We start from the raw sequence: 12,649 nt of genomic DNA on the forward strand, positions 1-12,649 counted from the left end.
AAATTTCGCACCCCACTCCAGAAGACCTCAGTTTCCCAAGACAACTCTCCAGGGCCTTGATCTCTGAACCTCCACTCCAAGGACCTCATACCTATCTCAGGTCCAAACCACCAGTTATCTCTCTCCACCACCTGCCCCAGGCATAGCCCTGGTCTTGGACTCACTGTATTTTTGTTCACATTGCACACACATGAAATAATACCTGGATCAGATAAGCCTTGACTTCAAGGGTTAATGAATTGTGCTGCAACAGACCCATGACTAGAACCTATGAAATAATGGCTCATTAAAGGCACAGATGAATCTCTAGGCTGCATTATTTTAGCCAAATTTGGAGTGTTTGCAATGTTATGCTGAGGATGAAAACAGCATTGGATTGTGAGGAAGTGCAACAAGATCAGTTTAGGAGGTCTAAAATCAAATGCTATTAAGAGCAACAAAAATATAACTTGAATCATGGCACATGTCCCAAACTGTTGGCACAAACGACAATGATACTATAAAATTATTTTTTAACTGTAAGTGCAAACTTGGAGAATGATGGCTAAATTGACAAAGGTGGAGAGTTTCTTCCTGTTGGGCATGAGCATGCAAATACCCTTAATTGTTTAATTAATTCCCTTTGATAGGAGCTGAATCATCCTCAGATCTAGTTTTAGCTGCTAGTCTCATGATTAAGCAATCCTCAGGATGGCATAACTGTAGGAAGGATGCCAAATAAACCTGAATCCATTATTTCCAACCTCAAAATATGAAATCCACAAGTATATGAGCAAATCACTTTTAATTTTCACACCTGCCATTGATTTGAGTCTCTGTCATTTAAATCTATTAATTCAATGCCATCTTTTCAATCATCGGCATTGTGTGCCACTGAAGTAAAGCAGTCAAATTCATTTTTCTTTTGAATGTTACAAAGGTAGGGGGTAGATAGTTCTATTCTAATAATCAGTTTATCAAAGTGATAAAAGAGCAATGCCTTATCAAATATTACCATATAATGGAAAAAAATGAGCCTATCAATTAATATCCAGTTGGGTTTTAAGTCAAAAATGTGTTAACACTCACTGGAGGAGTCCTTTTAGACAAGAACAGATTTTGCTTTTAACCTAAAGTACAATTGCTCATGGCTTGCCTTAGTAGACATGACCAGCGGTTCACAAGTAGTGCACACTTGAACAGTAAGGCCCAAGGCCAACTTGAAACAGGATTTCATTAATAGCATTTAGAGTAATTGCCAGCCCCTGCCAGCCTCCATAGACAACTTGCCCATTTCAACCTAAGTCAAAGGAGGATGAAGCAGGGATCATGTGAACAGAAGAATCTGCTTTGAAAGGGATTCTGTTGAGTAGGTAAGAATCCTTACATCTCTTAGCTCCAGAGGAAACTTTTTTAAAACTTATTTGTTTTTGGAAAATGGCCTTTGGTGATGGCAGAGTTGCTGCTGTGGAATCTGGAGCTTCTCAGATCAACAATACTCTGTAATATTCAATTTCCCAAACAGGGTCTGAAGCAGGCATGAGACCCTTGCCTATTCTGACTAGATGCTGGGAATGCACCAAAGTATGGTCCAGTATATTTCAGGCGACCCTGGGGTGTGAACAGTTCATCATTGTAACAGGTCTCTGACTCAGCCTGATTCCTCATCCTTATTCTCTTTCTATACCCCAGGAGAGGTGCTCATAATACTAACTTTGCACTGGGAATAAAGAGTAATGTTTACCAACAGACTGGACATGAATATCAGAATAATGAAAGTATCAGTTATGATGGATACATAAAGCTAATAAAGGGCCAGATGTGTTTCTGAAAGACTAAAAGACTAAACTAAAAAATCTTGCCATTGTTAACTAGAGATTGCAAGGATTTTAACACTTCAGTAAATAATGGGAGAGTTCTTAAAAACATTGACTTGCTTAACTGTGCACCCTACATTCCCCAGTGGGTATTGTCATTCTGTTACACATGATGAACTCAGTTGTTGCAATAACTAGGTCTTAAAAGACAAAATGCCACTTAAAATCAATTAAATCTTCTTTGTCCTTGCTTGCATATGCAGAAGTGTGTAAATGTTCAATAACAGTTCAAACACTGGCTACAGAAGAGCTGTATATAATCAGCATTCTGATTCCTGTTAGCACATCCACAAGAAATGGAAATATTAGAGTTTTGTAAAATATTATCATGATAATTTGCATGGTCCATTAATGAAACATGCTGACTATTTTTTGATTTGCTGCTTAAAATAAGGAGCCTGCCCAAATGATTTTTAGTAACAACTTTTTGACAGAAATCAATTGGTTTATTTTACTTTTCTCAATATTCATCTTTAATGAAGTTACTTCAAAAGCAGTAATAACCCCTTGCACTTAGCTTTATGAATGAGGAGGAAGAGCTGTTCCAAGGGCAATGTGTTGCAACACCACCCTCACACAGTCCCTAGGTTGGAGCTGTGATTGAAGAAGGTGGTTTATTGCAGTAGGCATGCACTTACTGAAGTAGAGAGATCTTAGACATCATTTGTCACTGAGATTAAGGAAAAAAAACTTCCTCTCTGAAGACACAGGGTGGATATAGCCTCCTGCTGAGGGTATTTATCCCCTTGATCATTGTGTTCTGTTATCCAGGTCCTCTGCTCATGTCCTCTTCCAAGGGCAGTGCCTACTGATACAGTCACGTCTGGGAGCAGCTGGTATGTGAGTAAGCTTGAAGTCAAGGCAAAGACCTTCAGCACTTGGCATACCACTTCTTGCAGATTTTAGTTACTTTGAGGAACTGCAAAATATCCTAACCCTTGTGGAATCGTAGCAATAGCCCATTGAAGTCGATCAGCTACTATCTTCAGGTAGTTTATAATCCCTTTAAATGGCATGGGTCAGGGGGTACGCCAGTTGCGTAACATATACTCTGCTGCACAAGGTTAAGAAAGTGTGCCAACAGAAACACTGAGCTCAACATTGGCAATGTCAAAAAAGAATTGCATTTTAATTGGTGCTATGGAATCAAGTTTTACACATAATCTTTGTTAGGAAACTGCTCTTAAACAATACAAGTTTAATGTAAAATTTAAACTATGGACGTGCAGTGATCAATTGCTGCATTTTACATAAACAACAAGTAGCTTAGGCTGGTGAAAGGTAGCTTCAAACTGAAGATGGCTACTGAGTTGATTTCTCTGCGTATCAGGCAAGGTACTGTCCTTCAAAGATTAGTCTCAGAGCAGCAGTCATGTCTATCTCAGCTCAAATGCTTGTGCTAATCATCAGCTGATAATCAAATTGTTTACAGGGAGAGCTGTGGATCTCTGCAACTCAAGCAGCGTCGGCAGATGCAGGTCTCATAAATAACATTGCGTGCAAGAGCAGGCCTGGTATTCAGAATGTAATAACTGATGCAATCTGTTATTTTCAGTCAAATTATTTCAGAATATTTGCACCAACAGTGAACCTGGAACATCCTGATGGTTTTAGGCTTATGGAGAATTGGATAAGGAACAAGAGCACCATTCCTTATCTGGTAAAGCAGGCACCAGTCCCATATCCATAAATTTTCTGTAAGCTGGCCACAGACTTACAAGTTTTTCTGGAAGAAAGGAAGTCTTTTGCCTTCATTTCTAATGCCAATAGGGCATTAAGTAGAGTGGAGAGCAACTGTTCTATTCCAAGGTTGCAGCAACCACACCTTTCCTTTGCACGTTAACAGAACAGGGAGCAAACTTTGAGGAATTCAGACTCTTGCGGCATAAAATTACAAAAAATTTTGATTTTACAAATCAGTTCAGTTTCAAAGAGCAAGGATTTAACTGTGAACAACTGATGTTGCATTCCTTTGTTGCACTCAACTATATTGCAGAATTAAATCCTGCAAACCTCAGAATTTTAAAATTACTGAGTAACAAATATAAAAAATCCACAATGAAAAAATTGGTGGAATAATACCAAAAAATAGTTACTGTAAATTAAGATAGAAAGACTGCAATGTTCACAATATGTTGAAATAACTGGGTCAACTCTATTAACAGCATAGTTTAGCACTTACCATATATTCTTTGTCAGAATTTTTAAAAAATCCAGTCTAATGTAAGTTCCTTGGAATTGCCATGGTATGAGTATAAACAGCTGTCACTCCTACCAATTAAGATTAAGACACTCTAAAACTGGGTTAAAGAAAATCTGGCTATGCTAAATGAAAACAATCGGAATATTATGAACCTTTAGTTAAGAATAATGGAAAGTCAGTCAAATGAAATACTAACTCTCTATGCAGATACTGCCTGACATGCTGTATATTTCCAACACTTTCTGTTTTCAGTAAAGTATGATGTTGTGCAACAAGACTTGTGACATCTATTTCACAATAAATCCAGTTCTAAACGAATGCAACAAATCCAGGAGAATGATGAATATATCAATCCTCTAAAGCTTCTGCAGCCAAAGTATACATCACTCAGGACTCCAAAGTGATATTCCCAGAATATAAAGACTATTGTTCTTGATATTTTATCTTCTGAAAAACACAATAAAGCATTTACAAAAGACAAATCAATGAACTGCATGCCTACAGGATGTTGTCTTCCTGTGCTCATTAAAAGGACAAGCAGTAATATTAAAAAAAAATAATATTTAGCTTTGTAAGCATTAAGAGAACTAGATAAAGTAATTCTAATGACACTGGTTAACACCCAGAAAATCTCAGAAGTATTTTCCTCATTAAACCAGGCACTGTCTAAATCTCCTGATACCATTATAAAGTGAGATGCGATACATGTTAGATTTCATTATTTTAGGTTGCAGAGATCTAATAAGTGCTCTATTTTAACTGTGGCTATTGAAAATAAAGAAGATATTTATGAAAACATGTACAAATATAAACTGTGTAGAGCATCCTTCGATGGTAATATTTGTTCTTGATCCTTACTGGGATAATTTAACCTTAAATTACTCTGAGTGACTTTATCCACCAAAGTATTGCACTGAATCGCACTGTGTGTCCTGATAGTAATGCTTTTCCTGGCTTAAAGATGCCTGAGAAATAAATAGGGTTGTGGCATTTCATTGGTCAGAATATTGCGTTCTGACCAAATATGTGACCATTTCTTTCTATACATTAAATTGAGCGATGGAAGCAGAGGCAAAGGAGGGTAAATAATAAGACATAAACGCTTGGAAATTGGATCCATTTGCCTATGTTTTTTTAAAACAAGTCTCACAAAAGTAGTTCGGTGCAAACTGGGTGATCATCTCCGCTTCAACTAGCCCCAGGGCTTCCATATGTGAATCACCTCGGAGGGGCTGACATTTGCCCAGCATTATACACAGAACTAATGAAGTCACAAGTTATATAGCCCATGCTTTATCCACTGCTGGCAGAAATTAAAGATTGTAGGTTTCCCCAGAATCTCTACTGTTCACTTACAAAAAAGTCATGTGGGTTTAGGAATGAGATACCCATTGAAAGGTCACTAGTCACACTGATGTCATGCAAACATAATCTCCCAGCTTCATTTTTACAATGGCCAGAATTATGTTAAATAATTCATTGAAGCTTTCTTCATTAATAAAAGGATTATGTAAAAAAACCAATGCCAAGATCACTGGCCACTTGATGGGCCCATAGCTTACTGTGGCTTAGGATCACCTTCAACACTGAAGACTATGAGGTCAGTTCAATGGGGAGACGGAGAGAGGGGATTGGGGGGTGGACTCATTGGCAGGTATCATGTTCTCTTTCCCCTGTGTTTTCCCTCACCTCCATGGTAGGCTTTTCTGCCACTGCTCTATGGTGGTCATGGGGAGAGTTGTTTACGTGCTAACTCACTTTCCAGTGGCTAGGGCTGCAATGTTGCAGTAATGGTGACCTCTGCATAGTGGGCCTGACAAGTTCCACCCATTTTAATACAGGAATCAGTGTGCAAAAATCTTATTGTGCTAGTTTGCAAATAATTTTGCCTAGCTTCACAATCTTCTTCAGGAAATTAGAATAAGTGTTGGTATCATATGCAGCATGCACTTAAGTTACCAAATAAGGAAACAAGAAAATACGAAAAATTTGATCATAAACCTATTTTCTCTGCTCTTCTTGGAACTTTGAAGAGTGACTTGCTCTGAGGGCATTTGTCACTGGGCATTCTTAGGGCATTGTTTTAACCCCATAATGTGGAATTGGAAGACCCACAACTAAGGGAAAAATGAAACTAGATCCTTGCACCTCTTCTCCCAACTCCTGCAGTGAACAGCAACCATCCCTACCCCATCAATAATATTCCTCACTTCCCAGCCACCCCAAAGCTTCCAAGCTGTGACCTCACGTGACATCCCCGTTTGCTGCTGCATCTAACATATCCCAACACACAAGCACACACATCTCGATGCCAGTGCTTCTCATTTGTTATCCTGCTGCTTCAACCATGATGCAACCTCTTTGACCACCCCTCCTACAATGCTGCTTCCAATTTGTGTGATGATCCTCCAAAAATTCCTGATGCTCCACTCAAAATCATTGAGCCTGTGTCACTGCTCCTGAACAGCCTGATCCTCCAATGCTGTTGAGAGTTTGCCTGGGTCACTGATGATGAAGGCAGCCTCCCTGAATCTGCATGGTGCTGAACAGACTATTCCAAAATGACACCCTGGCTCCCACACCTTGGGTGCCAAAGCCACTTGCTCCCTTCACCAGTCATAGACCTGACAAACCCAGGTCAGAACTCCTCAGCTTGGAGCAAGAAACAAACTGCTGGAGAAACTCAACAGGTCAGGAAGCATCTGTGGAGGCAAAGGGATGATCGGCATTTTGGGTCGAGACCCTGCATCAATCTGAAACATTGACCATCCCTTTGACTCCGCAGATGCTGGCTGACCCACAGAGTTCCTCCAGCACTTTGATTTTTGCCCCAGATTACAGCATCTGCAATCTGTTGTGACTCCTCAGCCTGGCCTTGGAGAAGAACATCAGACTGTATAAATTCAATCCCAATAATAAATAATGCTTTTGCAGCTAAATGTTAATTGGCTCGGGAATGATCAAAATGGTCATTGTCTGACTGAATCAATGTCTTTCCAGAGCACCCTCTAGGTCATATGGGGATTTCACGGCAAGTATTGAGAAAATATGCATAAAATTGTAAGAAGGAGGAGAGCGAATAATTCTGTTTACCTTATCGAAGTTGTGTTAATGTTAAAAAAAATTCTGACATTTGGGCTTATTTCTGTAATGTTTTTGTTTGCTTCAGATACATGAGATGTGCGAGAATAGCATCATTTACAGTAGAAATGCTTGGAAGTACAACAGTTGAGGTTACTCACGTAAATTTCTTGTCTTATATTTGTTTACTTTAGAATAGACTTTCAAAAATAAATGTACACATTTAGGACAACGTCACATTTATTCTGTTTTATAGAATTGAAACTATGATTTTGAAAGAGAATTTAGGCATTGTTCATCTGTGACCTTAGCTTGGAACCTAATCTCATCACTTACTAAAGTACATCAGTGCGGAAGACTGATGATACAACATTTAAGAGTAATAGAACACTTTTTTTCAGTACAATGTATCCTAAGCTCTGACATCCACAGAGTGCTCTGAGATTCAAATAAAAGTGTGCAGGGAAAATCACAGTGATAAACAAGAAACATCCCCTTCACCAAACAGTCATATAAGATTAACACATTAAAGAATGTATACTCATAAGTACTGATGGTTGGTACCTAAAAATTAAAGCACAGTCAATTAACTTTAACAGCAGATTCACAAAAGTGGAACTATAGCATAAAGAGAAGAAAGGTGGGAGCTGAGAATTATTAATAATAAACAATTATTATAGGTTCTATTTTGGGGCATTTGTTATCCCACACACTTATCTGTTGACAAGAGGTCTTCCTACAAACAGGTTAACGTAATCACTACAATCCTTTCAAGGAATTAGATTTAACACTATCCTTTCACCCTTTCACCTCTGGCTCAGATTGATGGGATGAAAGTTTCCTTTATCTTTTGGCTGCAAGCATCCCCAGGCAAAATTAATCTTGACCATTTAAGTCTTATTGATAATGATGACAAGACTATGTAAAAATAAATTGCACATTGCACCAGCAATCACTCTTACAGAGAATCCAGGGTGTCTGTTGTGGGAAATAGAAAAATATCACATTGACACAATGGGTTAGGCTCCAGTAGAAGGTGTTCTACTTTCAATCTGCCCATTATATTCCAATGCTGGAGACTGTATCCTCTTCCATTATTTCACTAAATATCAGCATTATAGCAGCAGAAAACTGAAGAAAATCAAACCCACAATTGCCCCCGATCCTCTCCCCCCAACCTCACATTTCAATACTCCAACTCAAGAAGGAAAGGTTTTTGTTGTCCTGCATATTCCTGCTATTTTTCACATTGGCAAAGAGGCAGAGTCTAAGAAACACTGCTTTCCTCTGTTAGTCTGTGAATTTCTGGGGAGAAGATGTCAGAAGATTACTGACCTCTTTTTGAAAATGCAAGATTCAACAACAGTCTACTGCTCTCAATCTCCTTAGCCCCCAGAATCATATCAAGGCTATTTTATCTCTTTACAAAATTGCAAGTGTCCTATTCTTCTGGTTGGAAGATTTACAATGCGATTAGAAAATTCTCGCTGTTGGCATTTGAAATGGAAGACTTCAATACCACAGCCTTACCTTCCCTCACCTTAAAAATCATTAAAAGAAAAGAGAAAAAAAATACCAAAAACCATTTCAAATTCTTAAGAAATACATCTACTATTTAACAGCTGTGTGTGGGTTATGGAAAATGTACTCTTTTTTGCCAGTCTTACTTGATAAATATGTAATTAATCTGCTGACTCTTCCTGCTGAGTGTTACAAGCTGCATTAGCTACGATAAAACAAAAACTCCGTTTCTGCATGTCTGTCTGTGGTTCAGTTGAATTCAGCCACAGTCATCAAATCTGTAAAAGGATGCTCATGTTTGACTATTCCTGTAAATCATTACTTCTTCCGGTAAAGCACACCTGAGCTGTCTACTCGAATAAAATTATATTTACAAGTTGATAATCAAAGATATCACTCATACATGATCATAAAATAATGGGGTAGTGCTGCCACTGATAAAATGCTTTCTCCATTCATTGTTATTTTATCACAATTTTCAGACGTGTTTTCGTAATTTGATGTGAACCTTTTATCTGCTCCAAAGTGGAATTTTGATACCATCATTGGTTTACCTGCACATTTGGTCCGAGTTGTCAGAGGAGGACCTGGTGGTCCTGTCCCTCCATCTCCAGGTCTTGTGAGCAGAACTCTGATTTCATATTCCACATCTGGGTCAAGGTGCCATAGTTTGTAGGTCTGTGAGTCCACGATATGCGTCTCTGCCCAATTTCCTGCTGTTGTGCGGTACTCTACTTCCTTTAGGATGATGGGGCCATCTCCAATGATCGAATTTGCATTAGGTTTGATCCACAGGTAAGTTGCACCAACTGCCAAAAGCTCAGGTGGAGCGATAGGTGTGGGTGGTTCTATAATGTGAAACAAAAGCAACAAGCACGATCACTGATAAACTCGAATTCAAAATGTAAGGTCTGAGACTCATTCATTCTATGAGGCAAAGAAGTCCAGATAAATTTTAAGAAATAATTTGCAAACAAGACTACGAGGGTGGAATTACTCCGCAAAACCAAACAGCCATTGCCATATTGAAACGATGGCTTAATATAAGAAGCAACATTTGGTTAAGTCACTCACTTTTTGAGTTTTTACATTATGTCAGTATTAAATTTGCAAATAACCACAAGATAGTTCTCAGAATCAGTATTAGTTCAATAGAACAAACTCAGCTGTTTGATGTGATGTCCTTAAATTGTTGGAAATAGAAAAGAACAATCTATTGGTGAGAAGAGTTAAGAGCCTGCATCCCTGTTAGCCTTGCTCCAAGAACAATGCAGCTGGGCATTCTAGATATGGCCATCCACATGCCCGAAAAAATGAATAGTGCCATTGGTTTATAAGCCAGTATGAAAACTCAGAATAAAAAAAAACTAACTGGTAACTGGCATCATTTCAAGTTACATAATGTTCTGTAGTCTTGATGCCAAACATTGAACAGTAGGTAATTCCTTGTAACATTTTGCTGGCAAAGCCACACAAAAAATGACTTAACATGCAATTTCTCATTCATTATTTCTTATATTTCCATGCAGCACAGAAGACCATTTGGTCCATCAAGCATTTGTCAGCTCACCAATCACATTCCCCCACTTACTTCCGTGTAATCTATCCTCTCTCATATGCCCAAAAGCACCCCGCTGATTTTCCCACCAGCTGTTTCCACTAAGGAGAATTTAGAGAAGCCAATTAACAGGCAGCACATCTTTGAGATGTGGGAGGAAACTGGAGCACCTGGGGCAAACTCACATGGTGACAGAGTGAATGTGCAAACCACACTGGAGCTGTGAGGCTGACCCTAACCCTTCAGAACACATCACTGTGCTGCCCTGTTAAGTACCAGAGTCAATAACCTAGGCAAAGAAAGTGGGCACTTCAAAAAATATGAATGAATAAAGTCATCTATGACTGCTCTCCTCAGAGTATTGAAGAGTTAAGGGGAGGTGTGGCATGGGAGTCTTTAATTTAGGAATTCAGCTAAACAACTTGTACATGATCTTTTAGGCTGTGAATGAATATTACTCCCAACTTGTTTTCTCTAATCAGGTACAGTAACAAAAGATGTAGTAGGAGACAGCACAACAAAGTATGAAGAGTGAGACTAATACACATAGATGGATGAACAAACAAAGGAACCATAGACGATAGCTTCGAACAAATGGAAGGAAAGTATCTTTCCATTGAACATAGAACACAGCAGCACAGTACAGGCCCTTTGGCCCATGATGTTGTGCTGACATTTTATCCTGCTGTAAGATCTCTCTAACCCTTCCCTCCCACATAGCCCCCTATTTTTCTATCATTCATGTGTCTATCTAAGAGTCTCTTAAATGTCCCTAATGTACAGTATCTTCACCCAAACCTCTGCCGGCAGTGCATTCCACACACCCACCACTCTCTGTGTAAAAAACTTACCCCTGACATCCCCCTTACACCTTCCTCCAATCACCTTAAAATTATTTCCCCTTGTGTTAACCATTGTTGCCCTGGGAAAAAGTCTCTGACTGTCAAAGGAGGACAGTGGAGACAGGTGAGACTGTCACAATCAATAAAAACCCAAGCTTTTGTTGGACAGGGGCTAAATTACAAATTAATTAAACACGATAAGATATGGATTAGGAAGGAGGTACATGTGCTCCCAGGTTATGGACCCCCAATTTATGGACAGCACATACATACAATCGAGCATTTGGAAAACTGATGGGATGGATGGGGATGGACTTGCTATCTGCTGTGGGGTTGCAGGCATCTTCTGCTGGGTGGGAATAGGGCATTTCCGCGAGCCTTCTCTCCCCCATATCCCCCCTGCACTCGAGTCGCAACAATCGGGGGCTGTGTCGAGCTATGCAGAGCTGGGCTGGCTGGCGGCTGCTCTTCCCACGCCTGCTCACTCTCCCATCAAAGCTGTTTCTGTGACCTCACACACTGATTTTGTTCATTTCCAACTTACAAACAGTTTGAGTTATGGACAGTTCTCAGGAACAAAACCCCATCATAACCTTGGGATTGCCTGTGTGCATCTCAGAATTCAGACTTTGAAGAAGGTACCTGAGCAATTTGTAAGAAAGCAGATTTGGGTTCATAATGATGGGTATGACCTTGAGTAACACCACAGATTTGTGAGCACAGAGCCCGCTAGCAAGATTGAACAAGGAACTAAAAAGGTTCAATAAACGGGGGTCTCGGGCCAATTCAGTAGCATGAAAGTAGGACCCACATATGAGAGGAAAGATCCTGAGTTTCGAACTCAGTGCACGTTGCTGGCTTTGCCTGATCAACTGATTCCAATAATGGATAATATTGAGACTGGTTCTATGTGCTTGTTTATTTGCTTTTCTTTGAACAAATATTATTGTCAACATCACTTCTCCATTTTCCAATATCATCATTAAGGTGCCAATGTTTTGGTAATAGAATGGGCATCCCTAGATTAGCTCGTCTAAAAGGGACAAACCCAAGGATGAAGCCCCTCCCAACTCTTTGTACCTATCTCTTCCCCAATGGTACAGCTAAGTGCCCCTATGGTTCTAGTCACTACGCGGCATGCAGACAGACAAGTGGGACAGACATAGGTATATCCTAATCCCCAGAGCCGAATAAAGTTAGTAAAGATGAAAGTAGATGTTTCCATTTGTGATGGTAGTGGGGATCCTTAGTCCATCTTTACAGCCATCTAGAGGTGGTGCAACTATTGAGAACATGCTCTAGTCCATCATTGTTCTCTGCATTGTCACCAAACCTACAAAGGGGAGAAGGGAGAGTGCAGGAACTGAAAGATGCTGTCCAGGGTGTCACTCTAGTGTCACACTGCCGAGATCCAGTGGGGCATAAGGTCAATAAGGTCCTAATGAACATCAAGCTTCCTTTGCTAGTAGATGATGGCTGAATTATGGTCTAGGGCTCAATAGAACCAATTTGAGAAATGAAACAAGATGGTGGATCAGAACATTGATCGCTCATTCCCATGACAGTACTCATCGTACCTGTGACTTGT

General features: G+C 39.6%; 1 protein-coding gene across 6 annotated transcripts in view; it reads right to left on the reverse strand.

Moving 5' to 3' along the window:
* Positions 1–12,649, reverse strand: part of LOC127578729 (receptor-type tyrosine-protein phosphatase T) — a 935,885-nt gene that overhangs the window by 459,041 nt on the left and 464,195 nt on the right. For all 6 annotated transcript variants that reach the window (XM_052031104.1, XM_052031103.1, XM_052031108.1 and 3 more), the window contains one exon: positions 9,216–9,509. In XM_052031104.1, coding sequence (XP_051887064.1) covers positions 9,216–9,509 — 294 coding nt within the window. The remainder of the gene's footprint in view (positions 1–9,215; positions 9,510–12,649) is intronic.

This window comes from Pristis pectinata, chromosome 16, assembly GCF_009764475.1.
Source record: "Pristis pectinata isolate sPriPec2 chromosome 16, sPriPec2.1.pri, whole genome shotgun sequence".
Taxonomy (NCBI): Eukaryota; Metazoa; Chordata; class Chondrichthyes; order Rhinopristiformes; family Pristidae; genus Pristis; species Pristis pectinata.